This window comes from Galendromus occidentalis, unplaced genomic scaffold, assembly GCF_000255335.2.
Source record: "Galendromus occidentalis unplaced genomic scaffold, Mocc_1.1 scf7180000077527, whole genome shotgun sequence".
Classification (NCBI taxonomy): Eukaryota; Metazoa; Arthropoda; class Arachnida; order Mesostigmata; family Phytoseiidae; genus Galendromus; species Galendromus occidentalis.
This window is the reverse complement of record NW_003805515.1, coordinates 515,777-541,620: the sequence shown is the minus strand read 5'-3', so window position 1 is coordinate 541,620 and position 25,844 is coordinate 515,777. Positions and strand designations below refer to the sequence as shown.

Genomic DNA, 25,844 nt, shown 5'->3' with positions numbered 1-25,844 from the left:
CCCCTGACCCTATCTCTCCCTGAGCAGTATCCCAAACCAGGTCCGATCTAATCATTTGGCTTCTTTTCGCGATCCGTGGCCCATTTCATGGGAGTGTCATCGAGACCTCCTTCGGAGCGAAGACCGAGCTGCTGAGGCCAGGAGCACTTGGCATTTACGCCCATGCATCTGCATATTCACGCACATCAACTCGAATATACAATGATCGCCGTCGAAATGACATTCGCCACTCCATTAGCCTGCGGAATTGATCGAATAATCCGTTTCGTCTCGAAGGATCCGGAACGAGGGCAGGCGAGATCATGAGAATGCCGAGCTCTTCCATTGGAAATGGCTCCCGCCCCCACTGTCGTGACTTGCAACGGGAGAGCTATTCATGTAGTATCTTGACGCGGATTAGAAAGAGGGGAGAGACTTGTCGATGCGGCCGTCACATGGAGCGATCAGGCTGATTCCGGGCCCCTGAGGTCCATGGGGAGAATCTAGAGATCCTGAAGGAGTATTTAAAAGGTCATACACCTTTCTTCTTGAGAGTTTCTTCTTTTTTCTCACGCCAACGCGACGACAGGGAAGCGTAGTCAAGTTTGCCCTTCAGAGGCTGTTCCTAAGTGAGCGGCTGACAGTTCTTACCGAGGTAGCTATTTATAGACCTGGATTCAAAGCAGACTGAGGTCACAATGATATCATGCGGACGTTGGAGTCTTGTCAGCGCTCACAGACTAATCCCACGAATCCGCCAGAGGCCATATCCGAACCTCGATCTGACGACTCGGCTTCGGGAATGAAATTTAGGAGCTCGGAGGGTCACCTCGTTAGTGGCGCGTATGAGCCGGACTACAGCTGTGACGGATTGCAACGCTTGCGCGAGGAATCCTCCCCGTATTTCGGGTTGCCCCCCTTCACTGAAACCCATCGCGCTCATTCCCTGGGGCTTTTGAGAAACTCGAAATTATCTGGACTTATTAGCTCGCAGGAAGAAGGGGATCCGGATGACCATTCGCTGATAACCAATCCCCTCAAGGTTGCGCTCGCAATTAGGTGTTCGAAAGCGAGAATCGAAGGAAGCGGAGCGGAAAAAATCCTCGACGTCTTTTATGACCCCACAGTAAAGAGAGAGTTACGGTAGAAAGACGTGCGGGATTGGATCGATCCTTCGTTCGCTCGCTCGATCACACCGACCGTACGGCTGGAGGCAGCGGACCGGTTGAAAGATCGACTTCCCCACTCTGCTTGTGCCGAAGACATCAGGTAGCATGGGTGTCGAATGACAATTTCGGAGAAGATCTAGGATCCTTCATTTCCAATTAGCGCACGAGTTCCGACGACAGGCCCAGAGCCGGACCGACTCGTGGCTCTATGCGACGAGGTGTCAGCTCGTTTGAGGAGCTCCGTCGGGCTGCTTGACAGTCGGAACGGCATGTCAGTTGGCCGACTGCGCTCCGCGAAAGCGAGCTGCCGGCTGCCTGAGGCAGGCGACTGAACTTGCACCGTGGATCAGTGGATAGTTCTGATGGATCTCTGCTGGTGCTGATGGTTGTGGTGTTCGTGGTGGATCTGTGTCCGGCGTGATGTCTCCTCTCTCTTCCTGTGGCCCACCTAAAAGCGGCCTCCGCTGCCAGTGATTCGTATTGGTGCGGAGGGACAGTCTCCGGGTTGTCGGCGTGTCGGCCATAATCCTCTTAGCAGTTCACGCCCGTTGGCTGGTGGAGTTGTCCATGTTACGAAAATGTGAATCTCGGCCTTTGAATGTACGTCTAATACGTCTTCTATGGCGCTCTCGTTGCGCTCGGCTCACGCTCGCCTGTCTGCCCACCCGCCTGCCTGCTCGCTAGCTTGCTCTGCCCGTGATGGATAAGCCTGTTCGTCTGGATTCGGAGGCGAATTTTTACAAAAGTGTGAACCGTGTAGAAAACTTCAACTGGTCGTGGTACTTGCTCGCGAACTCCACTCGGAAACCACGCATCCCAGACTTGAGTCACGATCCACGGGTCGTACGGACGATCTAACGATCGAAAGAACGAATGCACGAGGATTTTTGTTCTGATGGAACCTACGAAAGAGAAGAGGTTCACCTGATGATGGAATAGTCGAGGACAGTCCCAGTGGCTTCACGAGGGATTTCCTCTTGGCGCCTGAAATGAAAAGGCTCCTCAGGTTTCTCACGTCCATGTCGATCTCCCATAGACAATTCTCTAAGCGACGCCACTAGAGTGTTCCTCCCGCCCGCAATCTGAGAGTTCCTCGCTCAAAAAAGAAGGAGAATCTCATTACATGTTGTCGTTTCCTTTCCTTACAGTTAGGCGAGCTCTAGTGGAGATTACGCGCAGTACTCACAGGTGCTGGCGATGTCGAGCTCACAGGTTGGCAAGGGCGAAGACGCCTCGACGCCCATGCTTTCCGGTGGGGCGGGCCAAGCACACGTCATCCGCATGGATCCGAACACCAACAACTTCCAATCCTCGGTGAGTACCGTTCGATACGCACTTGATACACCCCGAAAACGCTGTGTCATATTTTTTTCGTGCTCTCGTCATCTACCGCGAGTCTCTCTCGTGAGAGACAAATTCGACTGTGTGGAGCCGGAGGATCTCGATTATTATCGATGAGCCGCGATGGGAGAGCCTCGTTGGTCAGCGGAATTGGATGCCTTGGATCGAAAGAATTCTCGCCTCGACCATCCGAATCGGAAGTTTCGGATTGTGACGGCGCCGGCTGCTTGAGAGGAGCGCTCCCTGATATTGACCGGGAGGAGTTCCGTTTCTTGGAAAGCCTTCGTATCGGTCGCCTCCCATCGGACTTCATAATGGACGTGACAGGGTAGAGAGGAACACTTTCATCGAGATCAATGCCGAAGGTGACGGTCGATTAGAAATCCGCCATCGGAAGATTTCCCTCATGTATCGAAGGGAATGCGAACTCAGTCAGTTTCCCCTCGGTCAGAGAGAGGACCTTTTTCTTTTTTTAAATGAGCCTCGAGGCATAGATGCGATGAAGATGTTTCGGGCGGATATCCGCGCGAAATCATCATCGTGAAGGACGGTGGGGACAGCCGGGAAGGGGGACCGATTCGGAGTCCAACCAGTCAACCGGCGGGTTTCAGAGCCGCACGGCAGGCCACTCAACGTCGTTCGATGACCTTCAGTGCCTTCGGGCGATTCCCCTTATTCTCTCCCACTATAGTCGACAAGGAAGTCGACGACGTCCTTTTTTCGGGGCCGTCGGAGTCTGGAACCTCTCCTCTGAAGCCTAGCTGTCCGACCGCTCTTGTCGATGCTCGCCGGACGAGCTTCGCTGCGGCGCTACTCGCCGTACACCCGGGAGAGAATTCCCTGTCCTCGACATCAACAACAGTTGTTGCTATAACGCGCGGATAGGCTCTGCGTACATCAGGACGACGATGTGAGCGGGGACGAGGATTGCAGCGACTGGGACGCAAACACCTATTTAAACTTCCGAACCCGTCGCAGCTGAGTGTTGGGGAGCAGTCCGACACAGCTCTCCAAAACAGCGATAAGAACTTTGTGATACGAAAGTAGTGAGCGGAATGCCCGCCCGATCTTCCAATGAGAGCCAATTGAGGCGTCTGCGAGCCAAGACACGTAGGCTCGCCGGTTTGGCTGACTCGACGGTCGCACTCGGATCGAATGTAACCGTCTCCCTGATCGTCATCGGTCTGTCCGCTCGTCTGCGGTCGATGTGTATTTCTGGATGTCGATGACGACCGCAAGTACCACCGCGACGTCGACCGGATCGAGGATGTACTTTGCTCCCTGAGCGTATAGCGCGCGGGCGGGCAGGGAGTCAGTCAGTAAGTCAGTAATTCCGCGAGGAAGCTGCAGCCATCAAGCCAAAGACCCGGCAGTCTTGCTGCTGCTCGTCGCGAGTGAGCGAACGACGACGCTCATTGTCTCCCGCACGATGACAAAGCGGCTCTCTTTATCGTGAGAAACGGCCTCGCATTCGCTGGTCCTCGCCGAGATCGTCTCAATAAGGATGAGGAATCGAGCGCGAAAAACGCTTCAATCGTCGAACTCGTCCGCGCACACAGAACGATCGAAAATCAGATCAGGACCACCTCATCCTGTCTGTCTCGGTCAGATAGGTCTGATCGGTATTGACATCATCTTAGCCGGAAATCCATAGGCGAGCGTTCGCGCAAACTGAAAATACGTCCTCTCGGTTCGCCAAGGTCAACATACGGCACCCCCGGACACGTACTAAGACTCGGATTCTGATAGATCAACGTTCAGCTTCACCGAGTCGCTCCCGGAGGGGAAAACGGTGGAATACGGCCGTCGCTTGACGCGAATCTTTCCAACTTCGTTTCAAGTCGCGAGTATTCGCGTAAGAGCGTTTGCATCGGATTCAATGAGAAGGATCTCGGGGAAAAATTCACGAGTTTGCTCGACTTCAATAAAATCACTCAATTGTTGCCACTTAACGCCAGACAGGAGAATAATTCGGTTTAATTGTGCGGCAGGATCGCTCGTGCAGTCCGACGCTTCAGGGAGAACAATTGACTCTCTTTCGTTTTCATTAATATCAGATGCGCCTTTCTGGCCGCGCTATTCTCCCGCTCTCCACGCAGCGAGCGAAACATATTGCCATTTGACTTCCTGGATGGCGACTCGAGGAGTGTAAAGTTAAGTGAGAGAAACGAGCATTGTACGCAGTACATTACTCGAGAGGGGTACTGATGCTGATTTATTGTCCTCCGTGTCGTTTGGTCTGTCATTCGGCTTTTTCCTTTCTCGTTGGGTGTGTCTGACTATGAGTCCTTGACGCTTTTCTGTCTGCCTGAATGCGCGTCCTCTTCGTCGTTGATGAGTCTGCTGCTCCCTCGTTGAACAAGTCCTCCATTGAGTGCCCTTTGGTCACTGTAGCTGGCTTTCACGTCGAGGTGAACATCACCTCGAGCCTAGCTCAGAAACGGCACCCTCTCGATTGTAGCGGATTTCGCCCATTTCAGATAAATGAATTTCTGTATCAGCGAAGGTCTCGCGACTCATCGGCGAGAGCAGGGAGCACAAAGGACTGGTCTGGCCGAGCTCCGCGCACCTGTTCCCCGTCAGGATCCGAGCGGGTTTTTTGCGTGGCTCCGATTCGTTCACACGGACGTCCCGTCCCGGAGGTTTCTCAGCTCGAGACGATTCTCAATCAGCCGCGATCGGTATTAGTTTTCCGGACGATCCATCTCCTCCGAGGGCGATCGAGCGAGTCTATTTGTTTTCTCCAATCGAATTTCCTCCGATTCGAAGCTCGGCTTACGGCAATTCGATTAGACCGTGCCGTGCGGTCTGAGACTCGAAGATGTTCAGGGCGAGCCGCGAGCTGAAAAATACTGTTTAGCGAAGTCCGCTGTGATCGGCTTTCGGATGAATGAATAGCTCTACAGAGTCCCATGGTCCGCGGGGCCGACGAACTGTCTGTGTGTCCGACTGACTGACTGTGAGTCCTTCCGGAAAGCTTGGATGCCAATTGAGACTCAAGGCTGGAGGCGACGTTCCGTGGCGGGCAGGAAATTGTATTAAAAACTCGATCCACTCTAGCTCGGCAGCTCCGCGGAGCCGATTGCTCTAAAATCGACGCTGATGGCTCGCAGTCGGGCTCATACAGACTAATACTCATTGGCTCGCTCGCGCTCACGTAGACCTGGACTCTCCCGCCCTCTCCGCCTGCCTCGCGCGTTCTCTCCCTCTCACTCGCGTATCGCTCAACGACGAACTATACGTGAATGGATTCACTATGATGCAACGGATCGGCAGCACCACGAGGAAAACGTGCAGGATCGGAAAATGCACGCTCCCGAGGATCGAAGGGAAGAGTGTCGAGTAACACGAGTTCCCACTTCAAGCTCAAGATTAAAACCGCGAGAGTTCTAAATACGAAAGACACACACCAAGTTTGAATGTCGCCACGGTGAATAATTTACCCCGGGCTACGCCAACTTCAGTCACGTATTTCGCATTGGCAACCGAGAGGCGGTCAGAGCTCTCGTCAGCTCTCTGTGTCGCTGCTCCACTTCGAAAGCCACGAGCGCCGTACTAATATGCATGGCATGGGCATTCCATCGTTACGTGCGATATCGAGCTGTAGGTGGTGTCGATTCCCCTCTAGCTCACCGAGATCATGAAAATTTCGCACTCTGCTCCTGGCGGGGAATCCTTCCTCGAGATGAGGAATCATCGATACTGTCTAGACTCGAATCTGAGCGGGAGACAGATTTTTCTGGCAGGACCATTCATACAATCGTCGATTTATCAGTCGGAGAGCCACTCGAATGCTGACATGATTTGTGGAACTTTCCGCAGGGGTACGAACACGAATGATTTCCCCGCAAAAAAAGATCAGCGCCTGAGCTCGTCGCCACATATGAAGTCTCCCATTAGGCGGCCAAAGAGATTCGTCAAAATTCTCGCAGCGAGTAGGACATTCGCTTCGCAATGACTCGTGGAGCCCCGAGTTTGCCTCGTAGGCTTCCCTTTCGATTCCGCAGGCACGCGAGTTTGCATGTCTGGTGGCCTAACCATCCACCCAAATGCTCCAGGAGAGTAAAAGTCATAATTTGGCGTCGTGTTTTCAATACTGAGGATGAGCAATCTGTCTCGAGCAATTTGTCTCCCATTCAGACATTGAATCGGATCAGAAACCTTCCATGGGACGATCCTGAGGCTTCAGTCCAAGTGATAATCGCATGAGAAAGGACTCAAACGATCCCGGTCTACGACAGACTGAGCAGAATCAACACTCGGAGCAGCGGCGTCAGGCGATTCGGCGATGAAGCCAAAGGAAATCGTCCAAGACAGATAGTCGGGCTAGAGCATCTCCCGGCACTGATCTCTCTCAATCAGTCAGTACGATGCACGTAGGTATGCCGCAGCAGAAGATATCAATAACTGGACAAATCTGACTAAAAATTGTTGATCGGTCTGTACGCGCAGCTCGTGATTCCATGGAGTTCTGATCGATTTCCCGTCGGCTTCGTGCTTCGTCCTGCTCGCGAGGAGCTCACTTCGGCTTCACAGAGCATAGTCGCACGCGATAAAATGATGAGGCTACCGAGCCTCGTAGGCAGGTTGAGCTCATCTCCTCGGTCGTTCCCCGCGGGAGGGAGAAGCCGTCACTCGCAGAGAGTAGCCGCAGCGACTGAGCTTGTATCGAAAATCTCCAGGCGATTGAGATCAATTTGAAAAATTGTCGCTAGGACTCGTGCGCCGGGTCGGTGTTTCGAAACTCGTAGAGTTCTCGGTTCATGTCGACGAGGCTTACAGTGGGTCAACAGACGACCCCGAGACTCGATACTCGTCTATCTACGAAGATCGTTATTCCCGGCGGAGGTAGTCTGTATGCCGAAGCAAGCGTTGGGGATCCCTGTTCCCACTCTTCTCCCCTCAACCCTCGCCTGAACCAATCTTCTGCTCTCATGTTCTTGGAAACGTTGCCGACATCTCGCGACTCGGGCCCCAAGGCTTCTCGTGACTCACCACCAATCAGAATTCTCGAGAACTATTATTTGGACGAAACAGGCCATTCTTCCTCGGAGGACGACTAGCGACACTCACCCACTGAATCGCGAAGGAGAGCTTCAACGAAACACACAGTATATATACCTCATCGAAATTCCGCGAACAGGAGTGTAAACAGCAATCGAAACAAGAGGGACCTCGATGCACGACTGTATAAATGCATGTTTCGCTCGTAAGAGGTCTCATGTCGTATGAGAATCATATGCCGGACTCGGTCTCATCGATGTGATAAGACCTATATGTGTCGCATTGCTGACCTCAGGAATGGTTGGCTCCTAAAAAGGATTGTCGCCCTCGTTTTCTCATCCCTCATCGTCTGGAGCGACAATTGTCGTATTCAGGGCCCGACGGGCTCCCGAATCTGCAGATTCATTGTGATGAGCCGCCAGAGGCAACATCGAGGCGACAATTTCCATCGAAAGTCGGAGGGTCCACGAAAAGCCCGATTCTGAACTTGTTCGCCCTCGTGCTACATCCTGGTAATTCCCCTTCCTACTACCACGGGAGCGGCGGGAGAGGGAACCAGCGTGAGCACGATCGCTTCCTTGTGCAATCCCGACCTATTCCTAGGTCTCCGAATGCCGTCTTGATTGGGAACCTCTATTTCCCAACAGGAATTATCGGCTGGCGCCGGGATCGGAAGCCGGGATCTTCCCGACGATGAGAGCGTTAGTGCGCACGACGGCGCGCTATTGACTCGACCTCCACGCGCTTGACGAAAAAAAAGCTACATCCCCGTCTATCCTAAATCAGGAGAGATTTCCCGAATTGCATTCCCCATGCGGTACTCCGTTTGAAGCTCAAAACTTCACACCCGGGAAAATCCGGAAATGGAACAAGAAACGTTCTTCCCGCTCAGGAGAAGATCGGCGAGAGGAACTCGAGGCCGCGGCAGACCACAAGAGGTAGTGCCGCGGCCTGCGCGTTGCGCGCCCCTGCCCTGAAGGCATTTATCACCTCCAAAGTGCCGCATTCCCGCACCGCGGCTGCGGTTCAAGCTGCTCCTAACACCGGGGCGGCAATCTCTTCGCTGGAGTGTGATATTTTATCATGATAGTCCTTGTGCCAGCCGCGGCATCTGTTTTGATAGTTGTCCGCTGGCTGATCCATAATGGAAGAGATACTATTGCAGAATACAGAAACAAAAGTAACCTGGCGTAAGCTGAGCCGCATTACCGTCGAGCACTCCGATGCGGTATTCCCACTGCACTCTCAAGGTGCTCCTCATCGTTGTAGTGCGTGTGCTCGGTCGGCTCTTGAAGGACGACACGCGACATGATGCGAGCACGGATTCGGAGACGTTCCCGTGGCAGGCGAAGAAAAAGAACGATCGGAAGAATCAGAGAAGATTACCGAGATGAAAAACCAAAGCAACGACTCGTTCTGCGGATCGGTGCGTCTCAAGAGATTGCGAGGAAAAGTTGTTGCCTTCCGCAAATTGGTTTTTGGTGCTTCGAGTAGCGCTGACACAGTCTTCCTCCGTCCGCGCGCTTGCCCGCTCGGAGCGGGTTCCCTCTTGGCCCGCCGGGCAGTAGAACGAAGGCTGCTGGAACTTTCCTGGATAAGATTCTCTGCAATCAACATGGCTCGTCCGCAAGGAGCCGTTGAGCCCCAATCTTCAACGTTCGCGCTCTCTCACCAGAAATACCGATGAGGAATACGGAGAGCAGAGCGGGGAAACGAGAGGACGTCAGGGGAGCTGGTCGCGGCGGGAGCGGGGCGGGTTAGCGACGACATCAGGGTCCCTGACAGACGGTCTGAGGACGCCATAGGAGGTTCGGAGGCAATGCGGAAGCGCGGGCTGACGACGAACATGCGGATGAGGTGACTAGCCTCGCAGAGGCGTCTGTCCGACGAGCATTCAGGCAGACAGCATGCGTTTCTTTATTAGCGCCCCTCAGTCTCACTGTCCCTCTCCAGGGTGTTGCAGCGACTCTCCCGAGCATGACACGCCGCTCGGCTGCCAAGAGTCTTTTGAACAGCCCGGCGGCCGGGTGAGCGTTGTGTTGCGTCCGATGGTTGCTCTGGTTCGTTCTCGTCGTCGTCGTCGTCGTTGCCGCTGCTGCTGCTGCTCAGTCGTCGTTTCTTCCTCGTTTCTTCCATCCTTCGCTGTGTTGTGCCTACCTGCCCGCTTGCCGCCCGCCCGCCCAACCGTCGCCGCACTCGGCAGCAGCCGCTCTGGGACCCTGTCCGTGAATGCAGGTTAATAGGGTGGTCGCGTTGAAACATTGAGGGAATTCGTGCGCGGACTGAGAGCCCCATTTCACCGATCTGTCCCATCCCTCTCAATCTCGCGGACTACGACCAGAGCTATTTTCGCAAACTCGAACAGAGGAAATGTGTTACGAAGGTGGAAGAGGACCGCGCACCATGCCAATTAAATGCTGCAGTGGGGTGAGTTGTCCAACAGCATAAATTCAATAGAGGAAGACGAGCGCATTGTTTCGAAGAAGAATCGAACGTTGCCTAACGAGCGTATTCTGGGCGTATTCTTCGCGGAGAGACAATGATTATTCAAGAAAGCGTCGGTGGGATTGTGTGCACGCTTGTGATCGTCTCTTGATCGTCGTGAATCACTCTGCGACGTCGCCGGTCTCTCGGATTCTTTCGCCCCGTCGTTCGGGAAGAAACCGGAAGAGATCAGAAAATATAGTCTCCGACGATTAGGCGCCCGCGCCGACCACCGCTCGCGCTCCACATTCAACATACATGACCATTCCTTGTCATGCTACCACCGCCGAGTTGTCCTCGAGATCTTCTCGAAGCGACGCGGCGACCTGTAGTCAGCTCTCGACGACAGACGAACGGCCGGGACAGATAGAAGGAGACGCCGACCGGCACAAGAACAACTTTCTAAGAGAAAAAATAGCTACCGCCTCGATAGATTCGAGCTTCGATGTCGAGTCAGCAGCAGACCGATTGACGTGAGCGTCATCTCCACGCACGGAAACTGTTGGATGATTGTCCACAAACCGGCGGCTGTGCAAATGTCTCGTTCATAGCATTGACGTTCGGTCTTCTTCATCGCCTCGCCAAACTCGACGGAGCCCGTCCCGTGTTTAATGAATAATTGTGATTCGTCCGCTCCCCTGCATTGTCGCCGAAGAAGTGTTTTCACGCCGCGATAATGATTCAAAGAATTATTTGACTCGCTTCGATCGTCAATTCGGATTGATTCTTTATTTCCCAAGCAAGCGAGCATCCATTCAGTTTATCAGTCAGCATCGTCGGGCGATCCGACGGCGGTTCCATTCTTCGATCATTAGGAAGGATCGCGCCTCAATAAAGGAGAAGGAGGTTGTTGTATGAGGAGTTCTCGACAGATTCTAAAGTACATTTCGCCGATGCTAGTCCTTATAGCTAAGGCATGGAAGCGAGCTGTCGGGCCTCCGGGGTCTTGATGCTCCCGTGCCTCGCTGGAACTCTTCAGTTGAAGGGACGTGCTCGTTAAAGCGAATATTTACTCGAACTATGATATTCTCGGAAATAAGTCTCGACAAGTAGGTGGGGATTCTCAGATTGGAAATAGACTCTCCCTTTGTCACAGCGGATCGCTGGGAGCATGAAACATCTTCGCGGGATCGCGTTGAGCACTCAAGCCTCTTGGTTGAATGCCGATGATCCTTCCTCCCATCGCTGACGGGGCTTGCATGCTCTTGATCGAGGACGTCTTCGTTGGGATACTGTCGGTCCCTTCACGATATCATTTTCAGACTGCGAACTCAGTGCATGATTCTATGTTGCTCGGAGTTTCACTCGACTCGTGAAGCTTCTAATAGCGAGGGATTCCGAGCTCTCACACAGCCACGAGACTTCAGTGCTGCGACATATAAATTGTGCGTTTCTTTTGTCGGGAATCGACGTAGCCTTCGCGCTCGGCTCATGTCAACACAAATTCTCCGAGTCAACAAAAATAGGCTATACCTTTCCGAAGGTCGCAGCTCCCCAGCGTTTCTGTTTCCTTTGTTCTCCTGGCGAGCTCTCCGCTCTTCTACTCTCCTTCTTTCCTTTGTCGAGTCGCGTGTTGCCGTTTCAGCCGTCTCAATCGCAACAACAGCTTACGTTGAAACGATTACAATTCGGAAATTCCAGAAGCTGCCTCGCTGGACTTTTCAATAATGTTTCTTTTCCATTCGATTCTCGACTCTGTTTTGATAGCCGCCGCTTCCTGTTTTAGTGGAAAACCCCTTTGTTGACAATCGTCGCTGCTGTTATGAATGAGTTTTTTGTGGTGGGTCAGATCGACAGCCGCCTTCCGCAACCCGAAGGTAATCGCGATTCGGAGGGTGCGAACAGTGTTTTTGGAAGAAGGAAAAAAACAACGCCCTCGGTGACCTCAAGAGATTGCGCGAGTCAGGTGGGCTCGAGGGTTGAGTCGGGCTTCAATGTCAGACTGCATGGAACCGCAAAGCACGGGGTCGAGTCGACGACAGGCCAAAGGAGCCGCAAGGTTTCCTTTTTCATTTCGTAATCAGAGGGAGCACGATTGGGGATTCTCCGAAGCGGAGCGACCTTGGCCACCGAACAGATTGGATAACCGGCTTTGCCGCCCAGATATCCTCAATATCTAAGACGGCAGCAGGTCGGGCGCACAACAACGCAAGCTGGATCTAATCTACTGTCGGCCACGTCGGTCCTTACCGACCTTATTGCCTAATTAATCATAGCCGCAGCGAGATACAGTATTTCCATCAAAGAGAAGATATCCGAGCAATGGACGGACTGGTAGACCGGCGAACGAGTAGATACCCACAGAGGACGAGGCTGGGCAACACGGCATTAATGACTCTACTTGTGAACGATCAACCCGCTTCAAGGTTCTCATGTGTGCCTCGATGAGCTCGCTGATGTCGATGCTCCGTCGCTGCGCCACGCGGGCGTTATCAGGAAGGATTCGAGAAAACCTGATCACTCTTGAACTGGGCTCAGATTCTGGAGCTTGTACCTCGAGAGCGAATCCCTGGTCTCTCAAGGACGGATGATCTGGGGCGCCATTCTCCTGGAAGTCGAGTATTCTTCAGCTGGATCGCATTACCGAATTCCGAGTCATCGGTTCAGGACCTGACCACTCGACCAGGCTTCAGCGACATTATTCTTGAAACACATCGTTCCCTCTCCGCTATAAGTTACCTCTGAGACCCTGTCCCACGGCGAAGGACGTACTCACCGTCGTGCCGGGACACCCGTTGCCCGCGGGCCACACAGCTGAAAAACACGGCTCCCCACCCAAAATTATCAAAATCATCAAAGTGAAATATTCACCACGGATGTCGAGTCGCTTATGCTCCGTCATAATAATAGAAATGAAGGAGAATGCGTAATCAAGCGGACTCCGGAGCTAGAGCTTCCTCCCGTTCCCCGAGCTCACCTAACTGCCGGCCATGGCTACGAGACGAGCCCGGTAGCTCCAGAGTATTTGAGGCTCACCGGCCTCGGCTTAAGATTGAGCTTTTCATCACGCTGTGTGCATGCGTCAATTATTTATTGACCGCTCTCAGATGAAATGGTCGTCGACCGGGCTGCTACTTGAATGGAGGAGTAACTCTGGAGCGTCTGCAAGGGATCCTTATGATTCGTCCGTCGTTGGAAACTCCCTCGCAAGTCGGAGCTTGGGATCAAGTTTTTCGTGGAGCTCCTCGTGCGTCGAATTCCCCGATGGCTCCTCGAATTCGAATCTAGGACAAGAATTTGACTTATGTAGGTAAGCCTGCTCCGTCGTAAGCCTAAGGACTAAAGTTTGTTCTGTTTCGTTGCAGTTGAAATCATGGGGGGAGGAAAATATGTTGCTGGTGATGACTATCGTCGGTGTATTGCTGGGTTTATTCATTGGATTCCTCGGCCGATGGGCGACCCCCACGACGGAGACGATCATGCTCATATCATTTCCTGGAGAAATTCTCATGGGCATGTTGAAAATGCTCATTCTTCCACTCATCATATCCTCCATGATCTCAGGTGAGTTGACACCTCCACCCGCAACACGGATCGGGCGTTCCAGAGACCTTGCTCCCTATGGAAAAAGATTGTGGTGCTGACAGAGGAACAGGCTCGGTCGGCGTACAGTGCGAGAACGTATATCTCGACTCAGAGCGGCGTCGGGGCCCTCTTTTCGCGCTTCATACGCTCCAGTGGTTCACTGATCGCCACCCACCGTTGCCCTCGATACGGGAGATGTTCACCCATTCCTAGAACATAGGTCTCGGGCGAGCTTTGCTCAAAATGAGAATCCCCGGGAACTTTTCCACGGAAGCACTGATAGCGCGGATATGAGTCGAAGGATCACCTCGTACTCGATGTCTTCCGCCTTGGAATGTTGCAATGAATTCGGAGTGTGGAATAAAGCATTTCGATCACGAACGTGCTCCATTTCAGGTTTATCTCAGCTGGACCCCAAGTCTAGCGGTAAAATGGGTTCGAGGGCGCTTGTCTATTACTTTGCCACAACGATTCTCGCTGCCATCGTTGGTATCATCATGGTCATCACGATCCATCCTGGAAATCCGAACATCAAGGAAGGAGTTTCTCTCACGAGGGAAGAGAAAAAAGTTACAACCCTCGACGCGTTCCTCGATCTGATTCGGTAAATGGAATTGATCCGACACTCTGATACATGGTATCTGTGCTTCTGATGTTCCCTCAGAGAATACAGCATATCCTAAAACAGTGATCCTCTCTCATTTCCAGAAACATGTTCCCCGAAAACCTGCTTCAGGCTTGCTTCCAACAAGTAGAAACGACTTACGAAAACGTTACGAAACCCGGAATAGATAAAGACAGTCCGCCAGTGACCATGTTGAAACGAAAAATAGTATTTAAAAACGGCACCAATGTCCTCGGTCTGATCGTGTTCTGCATAGCATTCGGTGTCGTGTCTGGACAAATGGGCCCCCAAGCAGATCTCATGGTCAAATTTTTCGTACAGGTACGTACGCAAGCTAGACAACGACAACGACGGTCTGTAGGTCTTTTCCCTCTCGTTCCGACTTCCGGAGAATTTCGGAGTATCTGCTCTCTCCTCAAACGCTCCATCTGTTTCAGCTAAACGAAATTGTTATGAAAATCGTCGTGTTGGTCATGTGGTATTCACCCTTCGGTATTATGTCGTTGATTATTGGCAAAATCATGTCGATAGAAGATCTTGCATCGACCGCAGCTCAGCTGGGTCTTTACATGGTAACTGTCGTCGTCGGCCTGTTGATACACGCAGTGATCACGCTGCCTGGAATCTTCTTCGCCATCACAAGGCAGAACCCCTTCACTTTCTTCAAAGGCATGCTCCAAGCTTGGATCACTGCCTTGGGTACCGCCTCAAGGTCAGTCATCGTTGCGTTCCACTCCTTGAATTCCGCTAAAATCCTATAATGAAATCCGAAGGGATCTTGAGTTTGCCGTCGTCCCCGATCCCTTTCTCTGAGATCATCGGTCCTCTAGAAACCTCACAAAGGAAATCTTGGGTCTCGAGAAGATCCGAATGCTTTCGGTAGAAACTTCTCTCATTGATGTTTCCCTTAAATCTTCTTTTTCCTCCATTCAGCGCGGCCACCCTTCCGGTGACATTCCGTTGCCTGGAAGAAAATCTGCACATCGACAAACGTGTGACCCGTTTTGTCCTGCCCGTGGGAGCCACCGTCAACATGGACGGAACTGCCCTCTATGAAGCCGTCGCAGCGATCTTCATCGCTCAAATGAACGGTGGGTTCTGTTCTTTGATTTCGATTCTCTTGCGATAATTTTCAGAATTAGGCTCCGATTCCCAGATCGGTGTTCGTGTTCAGTTCCCTGCGTCTCGCATAGGACTTGGGTGTCCTTCAGAATCCGGGGGAGATGTCTCTTGACGCGGAATCGGGGATTTCTCTGTTTACCTCCCCGAGGCGGTATCGTCTAGAATATATGCTTCCCTCCGGTCCTAGAAGAGGAAGAGACTGCGAACCATGGGTGGTTCGCGGTACGCCTGTTGACAGGCTGAAGTGAGGGACAATAAATATCGGGGCTTACAACGAGCGGAGAGCGCTCGCGACACTCTTCTCGATAATAAAGAGAGCTTCCCTTCCGGAGCCTCACGACCTTGTTCGGCAGGAAGTGCTGAACTCTCACACGAACTTGACCGTTGTCATATAACTTTTGAATCCTCTCGGAAAAACATCGACAGGCGAAAAGCAGGCCCTAGAGTGGCTGTCTTCCTGAAAACGGCTTGTAGCTGATTCAGCTCGTTTCCGCTCATGTTAGCGTTGGGCGTTGCCGAGGAGAAGTAGAAGCTGTAGACAGTGTCAACTCGCACCCTTTTGCTCGACTCGTTGAGCTCGTCTCTCGGCCGGGCGGTCGACTCGTCACTCGCGGCAAATGACCGCTATCTGAGCGAGCGTCTGATTCGAATTCGGAATGGGGTTAAGTAAGGCAAGCGGCTGCTATGTAACGATGTTCTACTGCGATCGTTCCGAACGGCACACCGAAAGCAAGCTTTTCTAGAAGACAGGTTTTTCGCCCGTCTCGCTTGCCAAGGCCTGGTCTCGCCGAACCCGAGACTCCTGAGTGTCGAGCGGTCAGCAGGACTCGATCTTTGAGTGCTCTCCGAGTTGTCAGCCTCTCGGCTTCTCGATGAACGAGCTAGGGGGAGGAGGAGGACCGGCGGCCGAACGGAAAATTTACTCGACTCGGAATAGAGGGAAGAAAATCCCTCGAATATCGCTCGATCGATCGATCCAAGCTGACTGAGAATGTTCCCGTCCCGGAGCACTTTGTCGAAATCGACTCTTTTGCTTCTGGTCTGCCTCCTTTCAGAGAAGGGCTTAAGATTGACAGCCAGACGGACACCCAGGTGTTCCGAGGGACAAAGCGACTCCCGAAAGAGTTCTCTCAGAGACTCCGGCTCTGAGCACCGAGGGAAGAACAGCTCCTCGTGGTCGACCGATATTCGCCTCAAGTCCCATCATTCGGCTCCTCATATTCTTCTCCGATTTCCATAAGCTCCGCGTCGCGTCGTCTATCTTTCCCTTTGTCGTTGTGATGTGCTCTCGAGATGAAGAGCAGTCAATTTGATGCGTGAGGAAGCCCTAAGCGACTTCCACGGTGCTTGGAGCAGGCCTACGCATGAATTTATCGCGATACGTCCTTGTCCCTTAGACAATGTAAAACTCATTTTGATTGCTCCCGACAGGCATCTATCTCAGCACAGGACAGATAATCGCTGTGTCTCTGACGGCAACGGCCGCCTCCATCGGAGCCGCTTCCGTACCGTCGGCAGGACTCGTTACGATGCTGCTCGTGCTCACATCAGTCGGTCTTCCAACTGAAGATATTTCGATGATTGTCGCCGTCGACTGGTTGCTGTGAGTATTTTTCCCTTGGCATGCTCGAGTGAGCTCACGGCGGCCCATGGTCAATGAATATTTTATGTCGGCGAGAATTATTGGCAGCATACACTGGGGCATTCCTTATCTCGGCTCGTTCCAGGGATCGCATCCGAACGTCGATCAATGTGCTCGGTGACGCTTATGGCGCTGGAATCGTGCATCATCTGAGCAAAGACGAGCTAGCCGAAATGGACGCGAGGAAACTCCAAGACAAGAGTCGCAACTCGCATCCGACCGAGGGCGAAACTCAAATCTAACCCGGCCTTTGCTCCTTCTCGGGAGGTCCGGCACCGCGACCGTAGTGCCCTAACGCTGCGGATCCTCGGCTCCTGCGAGCCGACGTCAGCCTGCGCTACATATCTCTGACGGCTTGTCCGGCTGGAAAAAGACATGGACACTTCTAATTCGGAGCGATTCGACGCCAACTGTTACCGGCGTTATTTGTTATCACTTCAGCAACTTCCCCATAAACTAATCGGCACCACTGGAATCGTTTACTTCAACGAATGGAATTACGAAATTCTCGGTCCAAGGACCAGTCGCGTGACGGAATGACTGCATCGTGCTTTGATTGATTGATTGATTGACTGACTGATTGTTTGATCGATTGATTGATTGATTGACCGATTGACTGATTTTTTTCGAGACCCGTGCACCGACAAGGACGATGGGACGACGGTTCGCCCCACAGGCTATCCAAGTCGGTCATGCTGTTGGTCGTACAACAACAACAGGAACTCTCTCCTCCGAAGCTGATTGTGTATCTAGCTATATAACCCCGCATCATGAAAGCAGCAGGGTCGTGTTGTAATCAAATCAATGATCATACGTGTTCACAGCGTCGCCGATGATGATGGCTACCGGAGACTCAAGCAAAACCCTGGAAAAAGAATCTGATCGGAGAAAACTTAGAACAAGGAAGTTCATTGGAGCTCATTTAGTTATCGAGAACGAGAGGAATCCTCTACTCATCGAACAAGGAATCCAGCTTCCTTGATCTGCCTTCCTAGTACACGCGCATACATATCTGATAATACCTCATTTACTTATATGGCTATATTAGCATATCGTAGCGGAGGCGAACATGCGAATGACTCGAAAAACATTGCGATGCATATCATTCACTGAACGATTATTGCGAGGAGAAACATATCTAACAGTAATTACTTATACTCGAACTACATGACTATTACTGTATCCGATGACCATTGCAGTAATGAGTAAACTTACCACACTCAGCGTCAACACCTCAAATGACTTGGACGGACACGCCGGGGACAATAAGCTTGAGTAGTCCGTAAATTGTCAAACCTCATATCCCAAGTCCGCCCTCAAATCAATCTCATGTCGTAGTCTTCCCTGATTCGGAAACTTATAGGCACTCTCGACTCTCCGGGAGTGCCGCCCCAAGCCTTGACCCGGACGTGCCGTCCGATACGGATGTCAGAACACACACAGAGCTGAACTCAACAAAAAGTGAAGAACTACACAACCCAGAAGACTTTCAATGCAGCGCTAGTGCCGTAGACGTGTACCAACAACTACCCGCAAGACATGATAAATCCAAGTCTTTCACTTCGTGCCCATTTAGTTTGGAAGAAAACTATACCCAAAAGACAAGTCATACAAGACAGGTCGACAGAAAGAGAGCAAACAACTCAATGCAAGTGGAGTCACGTCGCTAGCGTTGTCGCCATCGAGGGCGAATACCATTTTTGGAACGAAATATCAAATAGCGGCAAATGACCCGCTCCAAGCTTTGAGTGCCGAACCGTCGACAGTTTCTTTCTTGCCAACAAACTTGATTAGGAGGGATACCGCACTAAAGCCGCCCGCAAGTCTTTCCAGATGCCCGAGCAAGATTCCGTCTTCTCGGCGTGAAGTTATTTACAATCATACAATCATACAATATTAGCCTTTACTTCGACATCTTAACCCACAATGATTGGGAGACGAAGAGAAATGAAACTCATCACGGGAATTATGAACGAATTCACGCTGACGGTCCTTGGGAGAAAGAGGAAGAACAAGGTACATATCACGAACCCCCCATTCGATCAGTTCCTTCGAATCAAATGAGCCATAGGAAATTCTCGAAGAGATTTTCTAAGCGGAGAAACATCAGAGCGAGGAAGAATCTGATGCATCTGGAATCGTTGGAACTCTCGCACCTCCCTCGGGGGAGCGATCGGATATATCTTGAGAGCGCTGACAGACTCGAGGCTCTCACCGAAGATCATTCCGCCTAAACACACACCTTGAACTCGAATCCATTCGGACCCTAGGACAACTCATTCGAACCCCCCACAAGCAGCAACGTCACCGAAATCGAAGAAGAAAAAACGAATAAAAATGACCTAAAGTTACAAGATACCATGCGACTTTCAAACCAACCAGTCAGCCATTTTACATGAATACATAGGTTTTTCACTATCCATAAGATCTACTTATCCGATATATACTTATCTGACGGAAGAATCTGATTAAGCGTACGCCTATATGCAACTCAGGCGGAAACCAGTCTAAAGCATCATGAACAGCTGAGTGAAATCAACAACAAGAGATACAAGTACATCAATATCGACAGTAACATGTATGAGTAGTTCATGGATAGCAGAATCATATCATTGAACATACTGAATCTAGCTCGACCCCGTCTCGAGTCTCCATAGAGGGTCACCGATTCGATGGACGACTCAGTCGAACTCGAGCCGAGTCGTCATCATCTCAACAGAAGAAAATCCGAATTATTTACCTAGAGCTGCTGCGATATAAGATGATAGAACCGTTATTTGGAAGGAGCGAGAGATTGATTAGTGCATACAACAACGCGAGAGGACGCAATCGAAACTTGTGGATTGACGAGGACGGGAAAATGCGCGAAGTCGAGAAATGAATCCGGCTAGACCATCTTGGTCGCTCACCTGCTACGGGGGCGAACCGAGTGCGTGGTGCCCCGAAATGAGCTGTCGCCCTGGAGGAAACTCGGCCAGCTCATATCGAAAAGAAAGCCTCTGAAGCCTCACGCGCATCTTTACTTCTCGTCTCCGGTGCCGTTCCGCTTGCGAGCGTTTTCTACACAGTCGCTACCTCAAATATTCGAAACACCTTTTGAAAATGACGGTCATCACCCATTCATATATATATACATATATATACCATGATAATGATGATGATTATATACATATATATATGCCTATGACATAACTTGATCTTGGAGCGAACGAGCGAGCGAGAACGAAAGCGGGATGAAAGTTTGAGGAAGCATCGCGTCTTAGACGTTCATGTGCAATCGCTGTCTTTCTCGAAAACACTGTTGCTATTGATATTGATTGATGATTATGTCGATGATGACATCGACGAAGGTAAGATTGATACCAGTAACGGAATGATGATTATACACAATATGATAAACAATATTCATAATTATGTCGACAAACAAACAACCATATTATAGTAGGACATTGATCGCGCCGCTCCTGGTCAGCTTTCCTGGACTTCCTCTCCCGACCCGGATCGGTCGGATTGTTAGTTGTTAGATCACAATAGAAGTTGAAATGCTGATCTGATATTCAATTCAATAAATTCATAAAACCGTTTAATGGCTCGCTATTCAGCAATCTCTCGGCGTCACGTCAAAAAGCTCATAGGTTTCCGATCACAATCACAGAGACTGAGGGGAATGCAGTGTTCAGAGGATAGGGAGGGCAGATCGGACCCTTGGCGAATAACAAATAGCCGGAAGCTCGGCGCACCTCGCGCTTCTTGTCCACGAGACCGATCTCCGTCGGAGAATCAATTTACGCTCAGGAACTTCCGTCGCGGGCGGACGCTCCTCCGGCGGGAAACACGATTTTCAGAACGGTGTCCGTAGCTGTCAAACTGGGGTCTTCCTCGAGAAATTCCTGAAGTCTTCAAGAGCTCATTCACGCGCTGATTCCTTTACAAAGGGGAGTATCGGCTCCGATCCGTCTTCGCATAGGGGCAGCAAGACTCAACAACTTCCATGCCTGCGCGCTCAATGACACGCCTCGGCTGGACTCCGATCATCTTCTCTATGGAGTCCATATCCCGGCTTCCCGCAATATGCACACAGTCAGCGCTCGATTTGGTGATCATCTTGGCTCGGGAAACAATCTTCCGCGTCTCGGCTATTCTCCAAGGGAACAGAATTTTGTCGTCACTCGATTTTGTAAAATTCGACGAAGTAGACGGCACGATACAAGAAATACACTTCCGGTGCTTCTTGCATCCATAGACGTAATGTTCCCGTAATAGATAGCTCACTCGGGTTCGAGTCGATCAGCGGAATTCCCTTCCTCATGATGGCTACAGTTCTTCGCCTGCTCTCGTATCTATCAGGCCAAAGCTACCGAGGACAATTAATCGAAGGTCCCCGATAACCTCTGGGGTCGCGGAAAATTGAGATGCTGACAACTTCCACGTGAATCAAAGAGTTTTGGGGGGAGATATTGATGCATCGTCCATGAGAGATGATTTGAGACGAGCTTAGACACCATATGATTTTCCTTCGGCTGAACACCAGCTCTCGACTTTGAGAACCGATCGCCATCAAAAAACAAGTCTGTGGTTCGTTCCGTGTTCCCTGAATCGCGCACAAAAGCAAGCCTAACATCCTGGAGCCTGGAAAGAACATGAGGTTCAAGATTCAAGGCGTGTTCGCCATGATATAATTCCCCGGATTCTCGGATTGTATATCAAACCCGCGCACCACGGAACGGAACTTACTGACTGGAGGGAAGAGCTTCAGGTTTCGTCACTCAGGAGACGATTTTTTTTTGATGTGTGGGGAATTCATCGACCGTCCCATGATCTGACATGCTTCTGCGTGCCTGCAGCGGGAAATGCCCGTGTCACAGTCAGACGGAAAAATTGGCGTTCGAGGTCTAAGATTAATCCTCAAAGGGGGAAAGGTGGTTCGATGGAAGCGAATCATCCAGGTCGACTATTAGAGTATCTTACCTATATCGTCTAGGCAAAAACTCAGAAAGTAATGTTTCATCGTGGGTCTGACATGAGCTCTCGTACAGACGCGGAGTTTCTCTGTATAGTATGTCCGTATTCCGGAAATCAACTGGGAGAGCGTTGAGGAGCTTGATGAAGTTCGCGATTGGCATTCCCTGAATTTTCGGAGTCCCCTGATTCGAGATGGATGTATATTCTATGGAATGATCACCGAGATGTATGCATGAATGCAAGCATGGGCTGACTTCAGCGTTTTATCCTGGCTCCTGACTGACTCTTGATTGATACGCAGTATCCAGCGTACTCCGTCTTCTGAGAGACGACACCTGAAGCTCTTCACTCGTGGTGCGTGGGTTTGATGTACGATACGAGGACAGGCCTGAAAACTTCGCCCCCAGATCCATCCGTCTGAAGGGATGTTTCGATGGAGCTTTCGAATCGCCCGCGGGATCCGCTCCCATGTGAGATCTGCTGCGCACAGCTGGTGCGCTCAGCAGACCACATGGCGCGCGTCGAGGCGAACAAAACAATCCGCGCGATACCGGAAACATTTCCTTGGATAACCTTCCTCCAGGCTTATTTTGAACTACTCGATCAGGGCGTCCGGGACTCCACGGTGCATCCAGGAGTTCTCGTGCTTCTCTGCAGAGTAACGGGCTAGACACTCGGGCTCATTCGCGTGTAAGCTCCTCTGCGAGGACGGTGCCTACACACCTAGAAAGTCCTCATCTGCCACTCGTTTCCGGTGTAGCGATCAATGGTCCTAGAATGAGCCAATCTTGAAGAGCCCAGATGAGCTTTTTTCATCTTGGAAATCAGGTATTCCCAAGATGAGCGATCAAGACTTGAGTGTGGGAGTGAGGATGTTGGCGTCAGGGACAGGTGAGGTCATTACGGACATTCTTCAGTGAAGAATGTCTCGCCACCTTTTCGATGTAGAAGACAGGGCTCGATCATTCTGTGGGTTTCCAGGCGGAACGGTGTCCGTGATGCTCATGACACCGCTCGAAGTGATAAAAACCCGACTGCAAGCTCAGCAGAAAGACACCCTCATTCAGGAGCGCTTCAAAGGTGCGGTTCTCCGGCGAGCCTGTGATGGTTGCGATTGTGGATGATCTCTTCGAATGACGTTTGGATTCTCTCTAGGAACATTCGACGCTTTGACCAAAATCCCCAGACGAGAAGGTCTCACCTCTCTCTGGTCCGGTCTCAAGCCCACGTTGGCTATGGTGATCCCATCCACAGTGATCTATTTCAGCACCTACGATGTCATCAAATTCGATCTTCAGACGCAGCGGGTGAGTGCGCGCCCCTAATGATAATGCTTCGCTCAAACGGAAGCTCAGGATGGAATTTTCTCTGTCCGGAATTCAGAATTTCTCCCCGAGCGTCGCTGTCTTGGCGTCTGGTGCCATAGCGCGCACGGTCACAGTATTTGCGATATCTCCTCTCGAATTGATCCGGACAAAAATGCAGTCCGAGGCGATTTCATCTGCAGACCTCACAAAACAGCTAAAAACGATCATCAAGACTCGAGGACTCAGCTCGCTGTACATGGGTGCGTGTCTTCACGATTTCATTGAAGCATTGATTTAAGCCGCGGAGTCACCTCGCCGAACACATGTGCGAGCGGAGCGGACCACAAGATCAGGCGAGGATGTAGCTCTTCGCGATTCGTTCCTCATCGGGGACCACGAGTTCTGAACATCGTATCAGAGGAATGCATACAATATTGCCGCCGCAGGTCTCGCCTCGACGCTCTATCGGGACGTTTTCTTCAGTTGCATCTATTGGTCATCGTACGAACTCTTGAAAAGGACGTTTTACGAGGATAAACGGCCAACCTTAGGCTTCACCATCGCTGCCGGTGCGACTGCAGGCTCCACCGCAGCTGTACTTACGCTGCCGTTCGACGTCATCAAGACGCACAGGTTCGTTTGACAAGATTCGACCCCCGCTTCCTCGTTTCGATGAGCTGGATAAATCGATGGGGGAGAGTCGGGCGGGATATTCATTATTCGTGATGAATCGAAAGAAATTAGAGCCATACATATGACTTCGCGAGTATAGAAGTGTATTGCAGCTAATCATCCGGAACTTCTCTCGTTCCAGACAAACGGATCTCGGGACCATCAGCGGTCGTGAACCGGAATCCACATTGAAAATGCTTAGACGCCTTCATCGGGTGTCAGGTACGAGAGCCCTCTTCGCGGGACTAACGCCGCGGCTTGCTAGAGTCGCTCCATCTTGTGCGATCGTGCTCTCGACGTATGAAGGATTCAAAACCTATTTTCTGAGAAGGAATACATCACGAACTGAAGAGGGAGGAGTTCTGTCTGTGAAACCTCTAGATCCCGCGTAGGAACTCGATACGTTATTCAATCCCTCGCGGGCGATCACATCAGGACCAGACGAAGCAGCCCCGATTTCCAATCCATCATCGGATCAAGTTATTCAAGACAGACTCGAGTTCGACTCTGAGCGCGGCTGAGAATTTTCCGAGCAGTAGATCATTCTTATCTTATGAGGTGTTTCGAGAGTCGAGAGCCTATCCCTAAATCGAAAGCATGGGGAGGGATTGATTCCTGCCCGGTCGGTGAGAAGGGCGAAGAGTGAGACAATCCGTGCTTCAAACCGAAGCCGACTAGATGAGAAGAGGGACATCTCCAAGCCGGATAGGCACCGTCTCCATGCAATATTTTCCAACACAATGATCTTCCGAGGATTGTCAATTGCGCAGACGCGGACGAAGTTATTCCTTCTTCGAACTTATACCGAGCATATGTATGCCCGGTGTACGGGGAGCGATGTCGGAATCGAATACCGATCGGAGTATGTTCTCGGTGGAAAACGGCGAGATGAAATCCACCTCCGACGACGACGTGCCCTGTGTGAAGTGGGATTCGTTGCATCTCAAGAATAAAAGAGGGAACCATCTCCACAACGTGAGCGGGGTTGTTCACTTCAAGCAAATTCTACTCCTAATTAGCGAGCCGTGTTCGTCTGCGCACCTACTGCTCCAAATCCTCGCGAATCAGATCGATCCCGATCGTGGCGTTGTTCACTACGAGTCGGCAGTGCGAATGAGGGACACTACCCTAGTGCGGAACTATGAGCCTGACGAAACCCTGTTCAACATATCTGTCAAAGACTCCATCGCGGCTCATGTTCTCCGGAGCCTACCGAAAGACTTCCCCGAGTCAGACAGGAACTTGATTGTGGGGAGGACTCTGTTATCGATACTGTCACGGAGAGATGACTGCACCGCCGAGCTGAGTCGGAGCAGTGCGAAATATCTGGTATTACTCCAAGCTCTGAGTGCTCCCCATCGACTAATTCTCTTGGATGAGCCCTTCGAAGGGCTCAGATACGGTGACCTGCTGAGCATCATGAAGATTCTCAAACGACTCCGATCGAGCGGGCATGCGATCGTAATTTCTTCGAGTGTTCATCCAGAAATCCTCATGAAATACGTGGATATCGTGCACCTTTTCGGCCGTCAGGGGAATGTGGCCTATTCTGGAGACGCGAAAAAGTTATTGGATTCCATCAACACTTCGAATAAGAGCCGATCGCTGCAGGATCTGACCACGCAGCACTTGTCAACAGAGCGAGCTCAGAACGACAAGGAACGTGGCGACAAAAAGGGATTTCAAAACTTGAGAGTAGAGCCACTCTCGCCGGACAATCACGAAGAAGCAATGAACGCGCTTCGTGAGATTTACTTCAGAAGTTTCACAGAGGACAACAGTGTTCTGAGTAAGAGGGTCGTGGCAAACGCTGTATTCGTTTTCGCTTTGGTGGCTCTTTCGAAGAAGCGTTCGGAGCTATCCGATGCCGAGAAGCCTCTCTACAACATGAATATATATTCCATTTTTCATTTATTCCTCGCCTTTCAAGCATTCTTCTTCGGATACCAAATAACGGTGAAAGTTTGCGACGTCATCAAGAACGAGTATTTCAACTGTCATTACCTCCTCGG

The 25,844-nt window shown here is 51.3% G+C and overlaps 2 protein-coding genes across 2 annotated transcripts; both read left to right on the top strand.

The window, feature by feature from the left end:
- Window positions 1–1,173: 1,173 nt before the first annotated feature.
- Window positions 1,174–17,356, top strand: LOC100905742 (excitatory amino acid transporter 2). The gene is made up of 9 exons (XM_018641283.2): window positions 1,174–1,248; window positions 2,297–2,462; window positions 13,283–13,481; window positions 13,899–14,106; window positions 14,211–14,448; window positions 14,565–14,839; window positions 15,061–15,218; window positions 16,681–16,852; window positions 16,977–17,356. The coding sequence occupies exons 2-9, from the start codon at window positions 2,346–2,348 to the stop codon at window positions 17,131–17,133; spliced, it is 1,524 nt and encodes a 507-aa protein (XP_018496799.2). The 5' UTR covers window positions 1,174–1,248; window positions 2,297–2,345; the 3' UTR covers window positions 17,134–17,356.
- A 5,336-nt stretch (window positions 17,357–22,692) lies between these two features.
- Window positions 22,693–24,754, top strand: LOC100905595 (solute carrier family 25 member 40). The gene is given in 5 exon segments (XM_029112803.1): window positions 22,693–22,744; window positions 22,835–23,160; window positions 23,204–23,420; window positions 23,607–23,793; window positions 23,975–24,754. Coding segments are annotated over 5 exon segments (1,032 nt in total). The 3' UTR covers window positions 24,225–24,754.
- Window positions 24,755–25,844: the final 1,090 nt, after the last annotated feature.

Excerpts from the sequence above, each read along its gene's own strand:
- LOC100905742 (XM_018641283.2), top strand. The coding sequence starts at position 2,346 with ATGTCGAGCTCACAGGTTGGCAAGGGCGAAGACGCCTCGACGCCCATG. Across the intron at positions 2,463-13,282 it reads CCAACAACTTCCAATCCTCG|TTGAAATCATGGGGGGAGGA; the intron begins GTGAGTACCGTT and ends GTTTCGTTGCAG. Across the intron at positions 16,853-16,976 it reads GTCGCCGTCGACTGGTTGCT|GGATCGCATCCGAACGTCGA; the intron begins GTGAGTATTTTT and ends GGCTCGTTCCAG.